The sequence below is a fragment of the Peromyscus californicus genome, unplaced genomic scaffold (assembly GCF_007827085.1).
Source record: "Peromyscus californicus insignis strain IS unplaced genomic scaffold, ASM782708v3 Scaffold_3__1_contigs__length_106647218, whole genome shotgun sequence".
NCBI lineage: Eukaryota > Metazoa > Chordata > Mammalia > Rodentia > Cricetidae > Peromyscus > Peromyscus californicus.
In genome coordinates this window covers 68,337,952-68,356,513 of record NW_026294551.1, presented here as the reverse complement: position 1 = coordinate 68,356,513, position 18,562 = coordinate 68,337,952, and the positions used below count along the sequence as shown (strand labels likewise).

Sequence of the window (18,562 nt, the reverse complement as noted above, 5' to 3'; positions counted from 1 at the left end):
TGTCACTTCTGAAGGGCCGAACTAAGGCTCGCCCCAGCCCCAAGACTTCTGATTCCCTGCCCAGGATCTTCCCTCCACCCTTGGGTGCCTCTAAGATGCTAGCAACATTCTCAGGGGTATGCAGGAAAGGAATGCTGAAGGAGGGACCGGAACCAGAAACACAGCCTCCCATTGGCTATGAGGGCATGAAAAAATTACCAGTCACAAAATGTTGATCCTCAAGTTGGATTTATGTCCAAGATTTGTGCAAACAGCTGCCTAGCAACAGACAGCTACCTTAATACAGACCTCTGGTGCCATAAACATCTAACTGTGGTGGCTGAGGGCCGCTTCAAGGCTGGGGCCCTTCAGCAGACACGGCTGGTGTGGCCTTCGTCCCAGATCACGGTGACTCTCAAGAGGCGGCTGCCAGGGGCGCAGTGGAGAGCACGCTGACATCCTCACATCCCATCGTTCTCTTCTGCTGGAGAGAAGCCCCCTCCCATAACTCCTCACAGAGGGGCAAGGAGGGGGTATGGGGCAGGTCCTGCTGCTGAGCTTGAGGCAAAAATTACACACGCACACACATGACCTGGGTGTGGTCTCTGGAGAGCCCGGAACAAATGCTTCAAGGTTCTGAGAGGAAGGGGTCTTGGTTGCACCCAACTCTCAGGACGAACACAGCCGGTGGCCTCAGCAGAAGAGGGCAGGTCAAAGCCAGGGGAGGCCCCCTTGTCTTGGCAAGAGGCAGGGTGGGTTAAGTTTTTCCTAGTTGCATCCAGAAGAACCTGGTAGAGACCTCGTGGGTAGAGTCTCCCTAGTCTTGTAAACAGTTCGAGGTGGGGCTTGTGACGTGGGCCGCCTGCTCATCCCAGTCTCTGCTCAGCCAAGGCTCGGGCCACACCGAACATGCACATGGCCTCTAGTTTCTCGGCAATCTGAGGTCAGCTGGCTCTGCAAGATGAAGGTGGAGCCAAATGACCCAATGCAGTCTCACTGAGGGCCCGCACAGCCACTTTTTGCAGACTCTAAATAAACAAAAGTTTTGAAGCTTTAAGATCATGTGGTCTGGTCAGCCTCACAGTCTCACAGACACCAACTCAGGCTTCCTCACCAGAGTAAACAACAGCTGGTTATTGAATGCTACTGAGTGCCAGGATGTCTCGGGCACTCATCATGTGATCTGCACCCAGCCCCGAGGGGCAGGTCATCTGTTACCCCTGCAACAGGAGGGAACTAGGACAAAGTCACACAAGCTTGCCCCACGTCCTCAGTCTGTCCATCTCCAAATCCCACAAGTACGTACCAGAAGAGGTCCAGCCCTGCCCTACCATGCCACCCTCTGCCACTCACTAAAGCAGCCCCAAAGGACTTCAAGACCCTCTGGGGAAATGACCAGCCGGCCTAATCCCTCCTTCCAGGCATCAAGTTCTCCAGCCCCACCCGAGGCTTCTGTCTGCGGCCTCTGCTTGCACTAGCTCCTCACTGAGCTGGCTTCATTTCTGCACAGCAATGGACATGGCCTCCCTAGTGTATGCACCCACTTCTCACGATGGCCTTCCCAGAGTCCCACAGGTTCAGGGGGAATGCAGAGAGGGAGGTCCCAAGTCCCCGACTAGCTTGTAGCTCCAGGTCCTGTAACCTCTTCAATGGCACACTCTGTGGCCAGGTGGAGTTTTCCAAAGTGTCAATCTGGCCATGTCACTGTGTTTTACAACATCCCAGGACTCCACACTACTCTCAGGATTCAGACCGGCCCTCCGACCACACTCTGCAAAGGCCCCACACCTGGGGACCTCTGACATCTCTCACCCCACCTTGCCCCCAGCTCTCACACCTCCTTGATCTCACACCTTCTTCAGATGGCAAATCAGCCACTTTCCTTCACTCCTATTAAAATGCCATGACTTGGATCTTAAATGTTTTCCAAGAGGCACATTTAAGACCTTAGGCACCAGCTAGCCCACAGTGCTCTCAGGATAGGACAGTTAGGAGGTAGGGCCCCATGGGGGAAATCAAAGTCACCAGGCAAGCACCCTTGAAGGGGATGCTGGGACTCCAGCCCTTTCTTGTTTCCTGGTGAACAGGCCTACTCTGCTATATACTCCTACTACGAGAGGCCATGCCCCAAATGACAGAGCCAAGTAACCATGGGCTGAAACCTCTGAGATTCTAAGTAAAAAAAAAAAATCTTTCCTTTGTGTAAGCTGATTATCTTGAGGGTTTGGGCCAAGGGATGGAAAGCTGAGTAACACAGAAAATTGCCCACCAAGCAAGCTGCCAACCAAGGAAATTGCTGACCAAGAGAGGGATCAGTCATCACGGAGCCTGTGATGCAGTTAGTTCAGAGCCGCAGATACCACCTAGATGTCTATAACCAAGACTAAATGGGCAATTGTAGTGAGGATTCAGAAAGCTCGATACTGACTGGTGTGTGGGCAGTGAGGCCAGGTTCATGACATTTTGGCTAGACATGAAGATCCTTCTGGAAATCAGGCCACTTGTGTTACACTCTAGCAAGAACCCGTCTGTTTTGTCCAGGCCCTGACACTTGTGTGAGGTGGAGTTTTAAGTAACAATCGGGTGGACTAAATGTCAAGGTCACACAGCGTTCTTTCTGGCAGTGTCATGGCTACTGCTGACTGCTTTCAGCCAGATTTACTCTAAGAACAGGAGCAAAGGCAGAGCAGATTAAAAAGTACTGTAGCTTGGCTGGAAAAGCGGCATCAAGTGTACACCAAGGGGGACCCTTAAAAAGAAGCAATTTGGGGTGGAGAGATGGCTCTGTGGTTAAAAGCACATACTACCACATCAGGTAGTTCAGTCACCTGTAAGCCCAGCTCAAGGGGGATCTGATAACTGACTTCCATAGGCGCCAGCACTCACACATGCACATACCTACATACACATAATTAAAAATAATAAATCTAACAAAAAAAAGCAGCAAAGCTTTGCCAAGAAATAGTCAGAAAGATGTACTGAGGGTATCTCCATAATAGGAAGACCCCATCTTGGTGGTGACTTCCATCCATAATCCCAGCACTTGGGAGGCGGAGGCAGGAGGATTACTACAAGTCTGAGTCCAACTTGGTTTATTACACAGTCCCAGGCCAGAAGGCCTAGACATGTAAACTCTCTGATTTGAGATGAGAGCACCAGTGTGCCTTCAGGTGGGGCCACCTAGAGAACTACTTTCAGATTTCTTTGCCATGTTCAGGTTCAACATACTCATAGACTCTTGACCACTGCAGCTGTGACTCAAGCAGGCTCTGGCATAGCTCTAATTGGCAGTAGATGTTGGCATTTGTCCACATGATGGTAGTCTGGCAGTATGCATAATGCCAAGTGTTATGGGGTCATGGCTTCCACCCAGATTTCAAAGGAAGGGCTGGGGTCAGGCAGTATGTGTGGCAGGATCCAAGTCCCAGTGGGCAAGCCCAGACAGGGTAGTAGGTGAAACTGTGATGATGACGTCTAAGCTGTACTGGAGACCCCAGGAAGTTAAAGATGCCAGGAGTGTAGAATGTGGACCAGCAGGGAGCGAAGGGCAGCAGGCACAGCCAGCCAAGGTGACAGACAGCCCAGAGCTATGGAGCGCTTGTTTGCTTTTCTGGGTTTTAGTGTTCCTTCGGTCTACTCCTTCTTGTCTATGACACTCTCTCTCCCTTCCGAAACAGGGATATTTACTCTATGCCTGGCCCAATACTGTATACTAGTGCATGAAACATCCTCTTTGGATTTTTGTTTTGTTTTGAGATAGGGTCATAGCCCAGGCTAGCTTCAAACTTGTTATGTAGTCAAGGATGACCTTGAACTCCTGATCCTCTGGCCTCCACCTCCCAAGTGATGGGAATATAGTGTGTGCCACCATATCTATCTTCTTCGTTTCTGCAAGTGCTCACAGATGAGTCTGCCTGGAGCCTTAGAGACTGGGCTTTTAAGCAATGCCAGTAAAGTCAAGATCGTGGGGACTCTGGGAGACTGCCTCCGTGCACTGTGCACTGTGCGAGGGACACAAGCCTCAGGAGCCAGAGGCAGAATGGCCCCAAATGCTTTCGTCACCAGCCTGGGGGTCTCCGGGAGTGGTGGACCTTTAGGAGGTGGGGGGGCAGTGTGGTTATTACAAGTACAGCCCTGCAGAGGATACAGGGCCTCCCAGCTCCTCCTTTCTATTTTTGCTTCCTGGCCATCAGGAGGTAAAGAGACCACCTCTGGTGTGTTCTCCTGCCATGATGCACTGGACAGCCATTGGCTCAAAGTGATGGGACCAGGTACCCAGGGACTGAAATCTGTGAAACCTTGAGCCAAAACCGAAATCTTCCCTCCTTGGAAGTTGATTGTCTCAGGCATTTTGTCCTAGACACAGAAAGCTGAGTAATATATGAGGTCTTTGTGGCTGTCCTTTTTCTCTGCAGGAATATCCTCTACCCCTCTGGCTTCTCAGCTAGGATGTCACCGCCTCCACAAAACTCCCCTGGCCCTGCCTGCTCCAGGTCAGGCCCCTTGACCTCTCTCACAGAAACTTGCTCTTCTGGTAGTGCAACCCGTCTGTTTACGTGAGTACTGAATTCACTTCTGCTTGCCTCACTCGGACAGGAACACGCCTGCTTCCACTTTTGAGCAGTGCTAGCTCCCAGCACAGTACGAGAAAGCGAATGTGTGCTCTTTCCAATCATTTCTAATTGCAGTCCACATCTTTCCTCTCTCAGTACCGTTTCAGGAAGCTGGGCCTCCATGTTACCAAGCTCACAAAATACCAACATTTGCAAACTGGGTCAATGTCGGTGGGTGAATGTCCTTTCTACCAGGGGACTCATACTCACCTGCTTCTGAAGGCCTGTCGGGGGGCGGGTCCATCACTTGGGAGGTCGGATTCTGGATCCCTGCACAGGGTGGACGCCAGGGGTACTCCGGCTGCAACAGATGGGTGCTTAAGAACTCACAAATGAGCCAGGCATGGAGGCACACACCTTTAATCCCAGTACTGTAGAGGCAGGTAGATTTCTAAGTTCAAGGCCAGCCTCATCTACAAAGCTAAGGTTATACAGAAAAATCCTGTCTCAGAAAACTAAAACTATGCTAAATCAAACAAACAAAAAAACTAACCCCCACATCCCAGGGGGGAAAAAAGAAAGGAAGGAGGACTCCACAACCACGTTCCAGAGCCACAGCAGGAGCCTCAGCCAGAACAGTCCTAAATGTACAGGAACAAAGTACCAAATCCTAAGGGTACGTGTCGCTCAGCTGAGAAAATGGCCAAGTGTAGCTTTGAGTCCATGCCTCCTTCCCTCTCGTTTTTTGAGATAGAGTCTCGCCGGGCGGTGGTGGCGCACGCCTTTAATCCCAGCACTCGGGAGGCAGAGGCAGGCGGATCTCTGTGAGTTCTAGGACAGCCTGGGGTACAGAGTGAGATCCAGGAAAGGCGCAAAACTACACAGAGAAACCCTGTCTCCAAAAACCAAAAACCAAAAAAAAAAAAAAAAAAAGAGAGAGATAGAGTCTCACTCTGTAGTCCAGGATAGCCTCTATCTCACTGTGTTGTCCAGGCTGGCTTCAAACTTGTGGGCAGGTTTCTTCCCTCAGCTGTGCTGGGGTTGCCTAAGGCAGCCCAGTTTGACAACCTCTCAAGGCCACCACTGAAGTGTGCACAGGGGAGAAGCTAGACAGGAGGCCGGACCGGAGCCACTGTACCTGCCGAGGGGAGGGCTGGGCACACCTGAAGGGGCTGTGACAGAGACTGCAGAGGAGGGGAGGGGACAGCAACGCTGGGGGTGGGAGAAAGAGGAGGGGAGGGGGAGGAGCTGAACTAAGAGGAGGAAAGAAGGGAATTACGGTGACATCAGCCCTGACTCCACTGAAGGTGATGGATGAAGTGCAGAGCCAACTCGGATGCCCAGCTAGGGGCACGATGGCAGTCCTTCCTATCTGTACTCCTACCGGGCCTTCTCCCTTTGACACTAGGGCAGCTAGGGGCTGCAGAGTCTTGACCCCAGGGAGAGCAGCCCAGGGCCAGGCCTGGGCACTTGCCCACAACCACCCTGTCTCTGAGAAACCGCCGGGACAGCAGGTTCCCACCCCCTCACTTGGCCTTCCTTTCTAGATAGAATCTGCTGGAAGGAGGGACACAGACTCACCATGACGAAGAGACGAGAGCTGGGGAGTGGGGGCGGGTGCTCCATGGGCATGGGGGATGGAGGGTAGCGGATCGGGGACCAGTCCTTGTAGGCGTGCTGGGGCACCATGGCCGCTGGTATGGGAGGGTAGACATAGGGATAGGCCCCACAGAGGTGCTCAGGGTGGGGTTCCACGTGGTAGCGCTCTCCTGAGGCCTGCAAGAAAGGCTTGTATCTGCCTCTGGCCTGGCATCCACCCCGCTGCCCTGTAGCTGGAATCTTAGTTCTCCAAGGGCAAGGGAGGCTGGGACACAGGCAGGACTGGGGACCTGGTCACGGATGACTGATAATGACAGTTAATGGGGACTGTTCTGTTGGCACTTACCTAGCAGAGTGTCTGCAATCTTTCCCTTGGGACCCCACTCCCTGAAGGTGGTCAGACAATGCATCTGCCCCTTCCCTCCAGCGGCTCACCTTCGCTTTCCTCTTCTGCTGCTTGAGGGCTTCTCTGGCCTTCTCTTCATCTTTGAGTGCTTTGAGCTGAAGGAGAGAGGGAGGGAGGCCTGACGGGTCATAGGCAGGTGTGGGCAAAACGCCTCGCCACCCTGAGGCAGATGGCTGAGGCCCAGGAGACCACTCAGGCATGGGAAGTTCCAGGAAGGGCAGAAGCTGGGCTCTTAGCTGTGGGCCCCCACCCCTCCTGGTGGCCCGAACACCGGTCAGGAGGGCAGTCAAGTGCTTCCCCGCTAGCGTCCTCTCATTCCCCCGTTAACTTTGCTCCTCTGGGCATCAACTCTGATGGAGAGTCAGAGCTAGAACGCCGCAGAGTTAGACCAGACACTACAAAGTTCAGAGGACAAGGGGCTGGCAGGGTCAAAAGAGAGCAGGGGCAGCAGAGCTGGATGGAGTCTAGGAGGTCCCCAGTGTCCTTGAACCCCGTAAGGCCAGGGCAGTGCTCTCACCTGGACATTGGTCAGGGTGACCTGAGCCTGCAGCTTCTCTACCTGCTTCTTCAGCTCTTCCTTCTCTTCGTTCATGCGCTCGCGGTCACTCCGTTCCCTCTGGAAGTCCTCCTCAAAGATCTTGACCTGGAGGGGATCGGGAGGTGAGGGGTCAGGTGAGGGGCCTTCTGGAAGCTGCACTGCTCAGGCCCGGACTCCAGGCTTCTTGCTGGGCTGTCGGGGAAGAGCTGGAGACACTGGAGATTGGAGCAGGCCATCTCGAGCCCCAAATCCCACTTCTCCAGAGGAAGTCAGTCTGCGTTCTCCTGTCTTACACTCGGGACTCTGGGACAGGACTTTATTGGAACAAAGGAATCACTGACTTCACGTTAAAAAGGAGAGACATGGCGGCCAGGCCCACAGCGAAGGGACAGCAGAGCCAGCCTGGGGAAGGTCGGCTGGAGACATGACGGCCAGGCCCACAGTGAAGGGACAGCAGAGCCAGCCTGGGGAAGGTCGGCTGGAGACATGACGGCCAGGCCCACAGCGAAGGGACAGCAGAGCCAGCCTGGGGAAGGTCGGCTGGAGACATGACGGCCAGGCCCACAGCGAAGGGACAGCAGAGCCAGCCTGGGGAAGGTCGGCTGGCTCCCAGGGAGGCATCAGCTCTCCGAGCCTCACCTGCTGCTTCAGCAGCTCATTTTGCGTCACTAGCTCCTGCTTCCTCAGGTGGCCCCCAGCCCCTTCTGGGCTCCCAAAAGCTGGAGGTGGAGAGGATGGCGAGGCCTGGATGCTGAGAGCCTCCTCCAGGGCCTGGGGTCAGGAGAGAAGAGACAGGGTCGTTAGCAGGCCTCCCTGGAAGTCAGACCCCCCTGAAGACCACTCCTGGAGAGCCTTTCTGGTAACACAGTGACTCTAAGTGTAACCCCAGCAGCAGTGGTCCTTCACTGCCCAGCAGGGCTGGACCTGGGCCACCGCACTGAAGCCTCTTCGTCATCCCACGGGGTAGAGGTTAGACCCTCACCCCCACTTTACACATGTGAAAATTGAGGCCCAGGGACCCACTGTGACTTGGCTGAGTGTCCTGTGTTGGTTTTTCGTCAACTTGACACAAGCCAGAGTCATCTGAGGACAGGAAACTTCAATTGAGAAACTGTCCCCACCAAACTGGCCTATAGGCAAAGCCTTTGAGGTATTTTCTTGCTTAGTGATTGATAGGGGAAGGCTCATCTCACTGTGGGTGGGGCCACCCCTGGGCTGGTAGTCCTGGAGTATACACTAAAGCAGGCTGGGTAAGCCATGAGGAGCAAGTCTGTAAGCAGTGCTCCTCATGGTTTCTGCTTCAGTTCTTGCCTCCAGATTCCCTGACTTCCCTCAGTAACGGACTGGGACCTGAAAGTTATAAATGAAATAAATCCTTTCCTCCCAAGTCGCTTTTGGTCATGGTGATTTATCACAGCAACAGAAACCCTAATGGAGACTGCTGAGGGTTTCTGTTGCTGAGGGAAACTGTAAACGGAGACAGTTAATGAGTGAACACAAGGACTTCAACCCAGCCTGTCCGTGCTCTTAACCTGCAGGTTAACCTGAGCTCTTCATGTACAAAGACCTTCTCTGAACAGGCCTGGCTCAACTTTCCATACCCAAGACCTAGAAAGAAGCCTAGCTCTCCAAGAAACGCTGCATTGTCTGACAGATTCTTCAGGATTCTCAGCCTCAGCAACCCACTTTGTCTCTAGTTACATGAGCCTGGATGGCAAATCCCACTTCGCCTCTATTTTACCTACCGACCCTGAAAAGCAGACAAAGCTGGGGCGGGGCGGGGGAGCCAGGCACGATGGCGCACGCCTTTACTCCCAGTGCCTGGGAGGCAGAGGCAGAAGATCTCTGAGTTCAAGACCAGCCTGGTCTACAGAGTGAGTTCCAGGACAGCCAGGGCTACACGGAGCAACCCTGTCTTGAAAAACCAAAAACCAGCAAAGTGCTCCTAGTCACCCACACCCTCTCATTCTTTCTTTCTTGTCCACAGGAGCCTCCCTGGACTTCAGTGCCTAGACACCAGGGACTCTCAGTGAAGGTCTCTTACACTGCCTTCAACAAGTTTGTGTATATGTATGCATAAACAGGACAACCCATCAGCAGGGTGAGAAGACAGCTATTGCTACCCCAGGACCATAAAATGGGGCCACCAAAAAGAGATAGTTTTGCTCATCAATTGACATTCAAGCTTGGGTAGGCCAGGTACTGTCAGGGGATAGAGGCCCTCAGAGGAGGCCACCATGTACAAAGGCTACATGGGAGGCAGGAATGAGTCCAGACTCCCATTGGGGCTGCGACACCCAGGGTGTGTGGGGGCAGGGGAGACAGGAACTGGACCTCTAACCCACTGAAAGGGGTCACCTCTCCTGAACTGGGGGTGCCAGCAGAAGGGTGGGGGGGCCTTGCAGCTGAGCTCACCATAGCCTTCCCCCGTGGGAGCGTGTCTCAGTGCCCACCTTATTGAGCCGCTGGATCTCCTTCTCCTGGTACTCTCGATGCCGGGTGAGTGGGCTCAGCTGATCCTGCAGATACTTGACCTTCTGGCGTAATTCCTTGGCCTCCACTGCCAGCTGCTCCTTGCCAGTCTGCAGAGAGTGCAGGGTTGGTAAACAGGGACTCTCCAGGAGGCCTGGACTGTCTGACTCCCCACCCTGGCTCTCCTGCCCTCAGTCCATCTTAGCGCTTTCTGCACAGAACCTGGGAAGAGGCTGGTGTCTTTGAGAGCCCATTGGTCCTGCTCTCGAGGAAGAGAAGCCTGGCAGAGTGTAAGGCCCTCAACTCTGATGTTCGCTTCTGCAGAGACCAACTGCAGAGACCTGGGGCAGGCACCACACAGGCCCTCTAAAGTAAGCTTTCTAAATCCTGGGACTAACTGAACCTTAACAAAAGTCACAGAGGGACCTCATGAGAGCTGTGAGTCCCCAAACTGGGTATAAAATGTTGTCTGTGAAATTCAGGAGTAAAGCCCTGTCTCCACCAGATTCTCAAAGTATGAAGAATAAATAACTCAGCCCCTTAAGGACCTCAAGCTTCTAAGAATAGAAGAGACTATGCTCAAAGACATAAATGGGACAGGAGGAGGCCCTCCAGAGTGGAGCAGAGAGACCTGGAAGCATCACAGTCACAGCTGGGATGGAGCAGGGCATCAAGGCCCTTTATTCAATGGGAAACCAATGTGTGCATGTGCGTGTGTATGCATGTGTGCATGTGTACGTGCGGTGACTTCCTGCAGACCACACAGGGAGCTAGGGCAGAATTCAAGGCCCTCATGTCTAATCCATTCACATCAAAGGAAGGGCTTCCTCACTTCTGACATTTATTTATTTATTGTCTGTGTGGGTATTCACATATGGAGGTCAGATGACAACTAATGAGGGTCGGTTCTCTCCTCCTACCATATGGGGCCCGGCAAGTACTTTATCCATTCGGCCATCTCGCCGGCCCAAATATACTTCCCTGACTGGGAATCAAACTGGGCTGTAGGGGTGAGAGTAAACGCTGCTCACCAGGCCAGGAAATGAACTGTTTACTTTTCCAGGGGCTGAGTTTCATGCTTGCTAAGCAACTGTCCTAGCCCTGAGCTATGGCCCCAACTCCTCAGCCCCTGACTTTTGTTATTTTTATATTTCAAGACGTGGTCTTACTAAATTGACTAGGCAAGCTTTAACTCGTTCTGCAGCCCAGGGAGGCCCTGGGTTTTGGTGATTATCCTGACTCGGCCTTCCAAGAATCTGGTGCTGCAGGCCTGCACCATGGGCCAGCTAGGCAGTGTCAAACTGTGTTTGGGGGAAAGTGGCAGTGGACACCTTTAATCCCCAAAGCCCGGACGCAGGGGCAGATGGATCTCTGAGTTCAAGCCCAGCCTGGTCTACATAGTGAGTTCAAGGCTACCTAGGCTACATAGCAAGAAGCCCATCTCAAAAGTAAATTAAAACAGTGCAGCATAAAGAGCAGGCACAGCTAAAAACTGTATGCCAGCAGATGTCTGATCTGAAAAAAGGTCTGGGACTGGAGGGACGGCTCAGGGGTTACAAGCACTCGCTGCTCTTGCAGACGACCTGAGTTCAATTCGTGGCACTCAGGGTGGCTCACAAACATCCAAAACTCCAATTCCATGGGATCTGATGCCCTCTTCTGGCCTCCATGGGACAAGGCACACATGAGGTGCACACACATACACGAAGGCAAAATAATCATACACATAAAATAAATAAATCTAAAAAAAAAAAATGTAACCATGGTTACTTCTTGGAGGACCAGGGTCTGGGGAGGGGGCGGAGGTATTCCGGGAAAGTGTTTAGCTTATCTGTAGTGTGTCATGTGGATCAAGTGACAGACTGAGGAGGATCAGTGCTCATCCCTTCCTGTGTGACCTTCAGTCAATATTCCACACATCAATGGGTGAGTGGTTTCTAGCTGGAGGTGGCTCCTGGGCAGCCTGGGCCAAGACACAGGGGTGATGTCCTGGCCAGGCTGAAGACTCTAGGACAAGGCACGTCCTGGACCACGGGGTCCCCATCTGCAAGGCCAGGCTGAACCTGGAAAGGCCCTGCCCTCCCCCAGCAGACAGGATAGAAGGTCAGATTCCAGGGATTTGGCTCCCTTGCAGACATGAGTGAGGAAAAGAAACCACAGAGTCGGGACATCTGGCTTGAGAGCCATGCTGATGAACTCAGAAGCAAGTACACAGTGTCTCTGTAACCAATCCTCAAGGGAAGGGGGTAGTCACAGAACAGTGCTCAGATAAGACCTGGGTGTCACGTGCTGGTGGAGGGCCTCTGAAATGCAATCTGTGTTGAAATATCCGATTTAAAGCTAGGCAAAGCGGCCCGCGCACAGTTCCCACCAAGAGTGGTTCTGTCACTAAACCCCCAAGGGTCTGGGAGGCAGGTGGCCTTTCCTCACTCAGTTGCTTCAGGACTTTGGAGGGCCGCGGCTGGCACCAGTCCCACATGGCAGAGCAGATGCTATTTCTTCAGAGTGCTGCTCCACAGCACAGCACAGCCCAGGTCTCTGCTGCCCAGTCTCTGGTCGCTGCCCCTTCTTTGCTGTGGGACTTAACATACTTTTCCTTATCAGCCTCCATCTAGTCGCTCAATATCTCTTCTCCAGCCAGGGCAGAGCTGACTGTGTCCCCTGACTCCATCTGGTACAGTGCCTGAGCAGGCTGGAAAGATGCCTGGATAAACAAATCCCCTCTGTCTGAGGCCCTACTCTACTCTGAACAGCACCTCACCCCATCTAGGCCTGCTTTTATCTGTTTCAGAACACAGGGTCTTTTTATTTTATTTTGACAGAGTCTCATGTAGCCCAGGCTGGCCTCAAACTCACTATGTAGCCAAGGATGGCCCTGAAGTTCTGTACTTCCCTCTGTATACTCCCATGCCTGATTTATAGAGTACTAGGGACTGAATTTAGGGCCTCATGCCTACTAGGCAAGCACTTTACCAACTGAGTGCCTGCTCCACTCTGTGTCAGGTTGGCCTGTAACTCTATTCTCCTGCCTCAGTCTCCTGAGTGCTGGGATTGCTTGCAGGTGTGAGCCTACCATGTCCCATTTTTATATTTTTATATTATTTGTATAGTTCTTTAGGATTTAAGATTTTAACTTATCAGCAGATAGAGAGATGGCTTAGTGGTTAAGGGTACTGGCTGTCCCTGCAGAGGACCTGGGATTGGTTCCCAACACCTATATGGTGGGTTCATAACTGTCTGTAACTCCAGTTCCAAGAGATGTGATGCCCTCTTTTGGCTTCTGCAGGCACTGAGCACACATATGGTACACAGACATAATGCAGGCAAAACACTTATATACATAAAATAAAAATAAGTAAATCTTAAAAATAAAGTCAACTGATCAAAAAGCTGTGCAAAACGCAAGCATGAAAAACTGAAAAGCAATAGTTATCCCATGTTCTCAATTTTAAGAAGGTCACAGAGCACCTGGCTCTGTCCTTGGCTCACTGGTCCCAGGGACTCTGGGACCTCAGAGACTGGGAGCCTGGTCATACTTGCCTCCTCCATTTCGATCTTGGACTTGGCCAGGAGGAGTTTTTGGTCAAAGTCCCGCTGCTTCTGCTCACGCTCAGCTTCCAGCTCAGTCACCTGTTTCTGCAGGTCCGACAGCTTCTGGCGGAGCTCTGTGATCTGGAGGAGTGGCAGAGAGGGAGTGTGAGGGCAGGGGGGCAGCATGCCCCAGCTGTCCCTCCCCCACCCCACCTCAGCCTGGCCACAAGCCTCTCGTCCCTCCTCCCTGAGCCATCCTCCGCTCGGCTCCCAGGAACTCCATTACCTTCTGCTCATACTGCTGCTTCATGGACCGGAAGTGCTGGTCCCACTGCTTGTTCACTTCCAGCAGCTGTGGGCAGGCAGGTGCCGGGTTAGGAACCTGGGGAAGGGGTGCCCGATACCCACCCCATGTCCCAGCTCCCCAGGTGCCCAGAGTACATGCAGGGCTGAGCTGTAACACTGCCTCCATGGCCGCTGATCCAAAGCTCCCTGCAGCTCCCCAGCTGCATTTCACCCTTGCTGGGAAAGCAACAGGGAGCGCAGACCATGAGACAGTCACTGCGAAGGACAAACGTGGTTCTTCAAAGGGCAATCTGAAAGGGGTGTGACAATCTCAGGTTTTCCCTGACTTTAAATTTCACTCTGAAAAATGTAACCAATGGAAATACTAAAACCAGGGGCTGAGGTGTGACTCTGTAGGAGAGTGCTTGCCAAGCATGCACAAGGCCCTGTTTTCATTCCCTGGTACAAAAAGAAAAAAAGGAAAGAAAAACACTTTAGACAAGTGCAAAAACAAAGACTAATTAGCCAGACATGGTGGCCACATCTTTAATTCCAGCACTAAGGAAGCAGGAGGATTTCTGTGAGTTTGAGGCTAGCCTGGTCTACATAGCCAGAACAGCCAAGGCTACACAGAGAGACCCTATCTCAAAACAAAACCAAAAATAAAATGATATTCTTGTGTGTGTGTGCGCCCAAAGGTCAGCGTAGTGTAGGACATGGATTAAATTACACTATAAACAGATAATGCAAAGTCATTAAGAAAATAAAAGACACAATACATTCTCTCAGCTTTAAGATAATGCTAATTATAAGCCATACTCTTGACAGAGCAATTACTTGGGGAAGAAAAACAACTCTACATCACTAAGAAAATAAAATGACAGACCACGAGAGAGGATATTCTGATTTCAGATGTACCACAAAAGACAAAAGTACTAAAAAACAAAGGAATTGGCCTTCGCTGTAGATCTGAACAGATATCCTGAGATAATCTTAAAAGAAAAAACTAATCTGAAAAGCAGTATGTGTCATTTTATTTTCTGCATTAAAAACCCTGAATACAGGGTTTGCACCTCTGTGCCCTCAGCTACTTAGGAGGCTGAGGAAATTGGACTATGAGTTCAAGGTTCACCTCGGCAACTTGGTGAGGCCATAGGTCCAGTTCCTAGTACCACAAAAAACCGGAACAAAACAACCCCGCAGGAATGCAGTGAGCTGAAGTCAGTTGTAGTTATTACTAGGGAGATTCTTGGTTCATTTTACAGTGAGCATTCTTTAGTTGTGAGATATGAGTAAGATAAATCTAGAGTATGCACATAAGCAAGCTTTCAGATGTGTGTGACGGAGCGGCAGGCTGGGGAAGGACCCAGCTGTGAGAAGAGCCCTAGAGAAGAGGCACAGGGACAGACTACGGCCCTGGGCTGGAGGTGGGGAGGGGCTTGTGAGACACACAGTGCTGCTGCTTCCCCGTCGGCCCCTCCCTACACTGCAGCACGAGTCTCCAACGCTGATGCTGGCCTGACTTAGCACGACCTCCCCAGGCTATTCAGTTTACTTTAGCCATCCTAAGCTCCCCCTTTTAAGTTATATATGTATGTGCGCCTGCATGAGTGTGGGTGCCCATGGAGGCCAGAACAGGGGGTCAGACTCTCTGGAGGTGGAGTTGTGAGCTGCCCTATGGAGTCCTGGGAACTGAACCCAGGGTCCTCTCCAAGAGCAGCATGCACCCCTACCACGGAGCCATCCCGCTAGCTCCCTAAGCTGCTCAAACAATTTCAGGCTGTACCACAAATACAGTGTACTCAGTGGTGCCTGTGGTGGATCAAGAGAGACCTTTCCCATGGGCAGATGGTTCAATGGTTTCCATGATAACTCTCCAAGATGACCCGGGACCAGTGGGAACCAGAGAGCCAAGTGGGGCCTTCATCCCTCCGGGCCCAGGAGGGGAGAAGGGTGCTCACTGACCACTCTGTCCAGCCACCTACCTCCATGCGTTGCTGCTCCAGCATCTTCACCTTCTTCTCCGCTGTACCCAAGACCCCCACCTCGGGGACTTTACCCGCCATCGCACTGGCCTGGGGAGAAACAGAGACAGCCTTCACCGAACCGAAGTCTCAGATACAGTGTCACTCCCCAGCCCACTGCCCTTCTAGGGCCCAGCCCTGTCTCCAATCGCCCTGCTCCTCCTACCCAGCAGCAGCACCAGGAGAGGTAGGTGTCACAGCCATGACCTCCTTCTGGAAGCCCATAAGGATTTCTTTCCTTTGCTGATGTGTACTATGGCTGCCAGCCTCAGCATCCCAACCCCATCTTTCCACAGCCATCTTTCTGGTTTGAGTCCTAGTTCTGAGGCACTGCTGGTCAAACCCCATAACAACCCCAAATCCCCTGACCTGGAAGGTGTGAGTACATACTTCTAAAGCTATCGGGAGCCAGTGAGACGGCTCAGTGAGGAAACTAAGTCTGATGGCCTGAGTTCCATCTCCAGCACCCACGTGATGGAAGGAGAAAACTGACTCCTCCAGGCTGCCTGATGACCTCCACGCACACATGCAACCGCCAACACAAAGTAGACAAAAGTAAGTTTCATGGAGCTCGGCAGACATGGAGCCCAGATGCACGTGCTGAGAGTCCAGCACTGTGCAGACGTGTGCACGTGGCAGCCACTTCTGAGATTCCTTCCGAATTCTACACCCACAATCTAACTGAAACCCAAAGCTATTCTGCAAAACTGGCCAGCATAACTCAAAAGCGTCAAGGTCATGAAAACAAGGAACAGCTGAGCAATGTCACAGGCATGAGGAGACTAAGGAGCTGTGACAACTGACTGCCATGTGGGTCCTGGACTCAGTTCTAGAACTAAGAAAGGACAGGAGGGAAGGACGTGTGGCATCTGAAGAGTGTTGCAATGCTGATGTTAACTCCTACTTTGGTGACTGAACCAGAGTTATGTAAGATGGCTGGTGAAGTGGTTCTGCGGTTATGGAAGCTGGCCAGGGAAGTCAGAGGGAGTTTGGGGACAGAAGTCATTTCTGCCTAAGTTTCAAGTTACTTCAAAATAAAGTATTTTGAAATTAAACAACTAGTAAGTGTTGAGGTGACAGCCACAGAACAAGGCTGGGAGTGCAGATGCAGTGACTGTCACCAAGGCCCTCAGTGTGTGACCAAGACTGTGGGGTCTGCACGGCCCATCGACTGGAGCCCACCTGGTGAGTCCATCCGCCCTGCAGTCATGCTGCTCCTACTCACATTCTCTATTCCCTATCACAGGCTGGGCAGAGGCTGGAAGCAGCGTTTGTGGGCCTCTAGTGCCCCCTACAGGCTATGAACTGTAAGCACACCACGGCACCTGGAGAGGAAAAGGTGTATGTATAAGGTGGCCTCGTGAGTAAGGGCAGGGATGCCTGCTTCCAGGAAGCCCACTGTCTACTTGAGGGTGCTGGACTCCCTTACCTTGGCAGACAGAGGCACCCCTGTCCCAAATCTACTGTTAAAAGCAACAGCTAAAGGCTAGGTGTGGTGGCACATATCTTTAATTCCAGCAGAGGCAGGAGGATCTCTGTGAGCTGGAGACCAGGCTGGTCTACACAGTGAGTTCCAGACCAACTGTAGCTATACAATGAGATCCTGCTTTAAAAAAATTAAAAGAGGGGGCCACAGATGCCAGTGAGAATGGGAGTGAGGAAGTTTGCTGTTCAGCTGGCCAAACTCACGTTTGCTTGGGAGTTGATGGAAGAATCTTTCTTTTTCTTTTTTCTTTTCTTTCTTTTTTTTTTTTTGGTTTTTCAAGACAGGGTTTCTCTGTGTAGCTTTGGTTCCTGTCCTGGAACTTGTTCTGTAGACCAGGCTGGCCTCGAACTCACAGAGATCCGCCTGCCTCTGCCTCCCGAGTGCTGGGATTAAAGGCGTGCACCACCAATGCCCAGCCAGAAGAATCTTAATTACATGATGGCACATGACCTCTCCAAGACTCCTGCCAGAGGTGTACATGGAAGAGACATCCTTTTAGGAAGAGCCTGAATAAGCTCAGGGCTCTGTAAGTCCTGGGTAAAGTACATCTCCACCAAGTGAAGAGGAGTAAGTGACCAGGATAATTACATTACATAGTATAAAGTTATTAGCATTAGGGTTTATGCTGCAACTGATCACACTCACGTAAGGAGGAGGGGGAAGCATGTTCTATATGCTACAACTGATGACAACTCACTCAAGTGTGGGGTGGGGAAGCATGTTCTGTTAAAGACTGGGTGAGAGGAGACGGGAGGTTCTGGTGAAAGTGGAGCAAGGGATACTTGGGACTTGGCTGTGTGGCAAGGCTGGGCCTGGAGGTGGGGAGGTGTGGGTCAGTGCTGTGGCATCCCTAGACCATAACGATGCTGCCAATGTCTTCCTCTCCATGCAGAGGCTCCAAGGTGCAATCTCACAAGCTTAACACAATCCCCAAAGGATCTCATTCAGCCCGACACCTCAGTTCTGCCATGCAGTGTCTGAGGTACTACACTGACTTTTGGGAGTCACCTTTTAAGAGAGAGAGAGACAGAGACAGAGAAAGAGAGAGACCTTGACCCCCATCCCCTCAAAAAAAGGGTGTATGCATTAAGGTGCTAGTACCCAGAATGAGCAAAACACTGAACCCAACTCCCATGAGCAGCAGCTGGATATCTGAGCTAACAAGCAAGAGAAGCAGCCACTGGGGTGGGAGGGGTCACAGAGCCACGTGACTTGCCATTAGTTCTGAGCATGTGTCTCAGGGAGTGGGACACTCCACAGGGAGTGAAGGCAGAACAAAAGGCTAAGGAGTGGTCATACCCCAGAGGCGGATGCTGAGCTAGGAAACGTGGTCTATCTAGAACCTTCTGCCGCTGGAACTGTGCAGGAGGAGGTGGGCTCACTCTGAGGAGGTGAGCAGATCCCGGGCCTGAGAAGCCTGGGACACTAGAACTTCCCGCCACGCACCTGCTGCTGTCCGGCCATGCCCTTCTTGCCAGCACCCTCTGTCTTTGGGGAGCTGGGCTGCCCACAGAGGCCCTCCTTGCAGCTGCTGTTCATCAACAGTTTCTTGAGCTCCATGTTTTCCTCCCTGGGTAAGAGGCAAGTGGAGAAGTCACAATGTCAGCCCTGGTTAAGGAGCCTTTGAAGCCAGCGACCCGCTGTCACCGGCACTGTAGCAGTGTTCTGGGAAGTGTGACAAGACCGAAA

General features: G+C 52.1%; 1 protein-coding gene across 3 annotated transcripts in view; it reads right to left on the bottom strand.

The window, feature by feature from the left end:
* Nucleotides 1–211: 211 nt before the first annotated feature.
* Tnip1 (TNFAIP3 interacting protein 1) overlaps nt 212–18,562 on the bottom strand; it is a 45,153-nt gene continuing 26,802 nt past the window's right edge. For 2 of the 3 annotated variants that reach the window (XM_052757689.1, XM_052757691.1), the window contains 11 exons: nt 18,320–18,443; nt 15,349–15,438; nt 13,365–13,430; nt 13,088–13,219; nt 9,529–9,657; nt 7,715–7,846; nt 7,055–7,180; nt 6,567–6,632; nt 6,114–6,308; nt 4,803–4,893; nt 212–1,007 (listed from right to left, as the gene is read on the bottom strand). In XM_052757689.1, coding sequence (XP_052613649.1) covers nt 973–1,007; nt 4,803–4,893; nt 6,114–6,308; nt 6,567–6,632; nt 7,055–7,180; nt 7,715–7,846; nt 9,529–9,657; nt 13,088–13,219; nt 13,365–13,430; nt 15,349–15,438; nt 18,320–18,443 — 1,186 coding nt within the window. In that variant the 3' untranslated portion in view covers nt 212–972. The remainder of the gene's footprint in view (nt 1,008–4,802; nt 4,894–6,113; nt 6,309–6,566; nt 6,633–7,054; nt 7,181–7,714; nt 7,847–9,528; nt 9,658–13,087; nt 13,220–13,364; nt 13,431–15,348; nt 15,439–18,319; nt 18,444–18,562) is intronic. The other variant, XM_052757690.1, reaches the window with a different exon arrangement.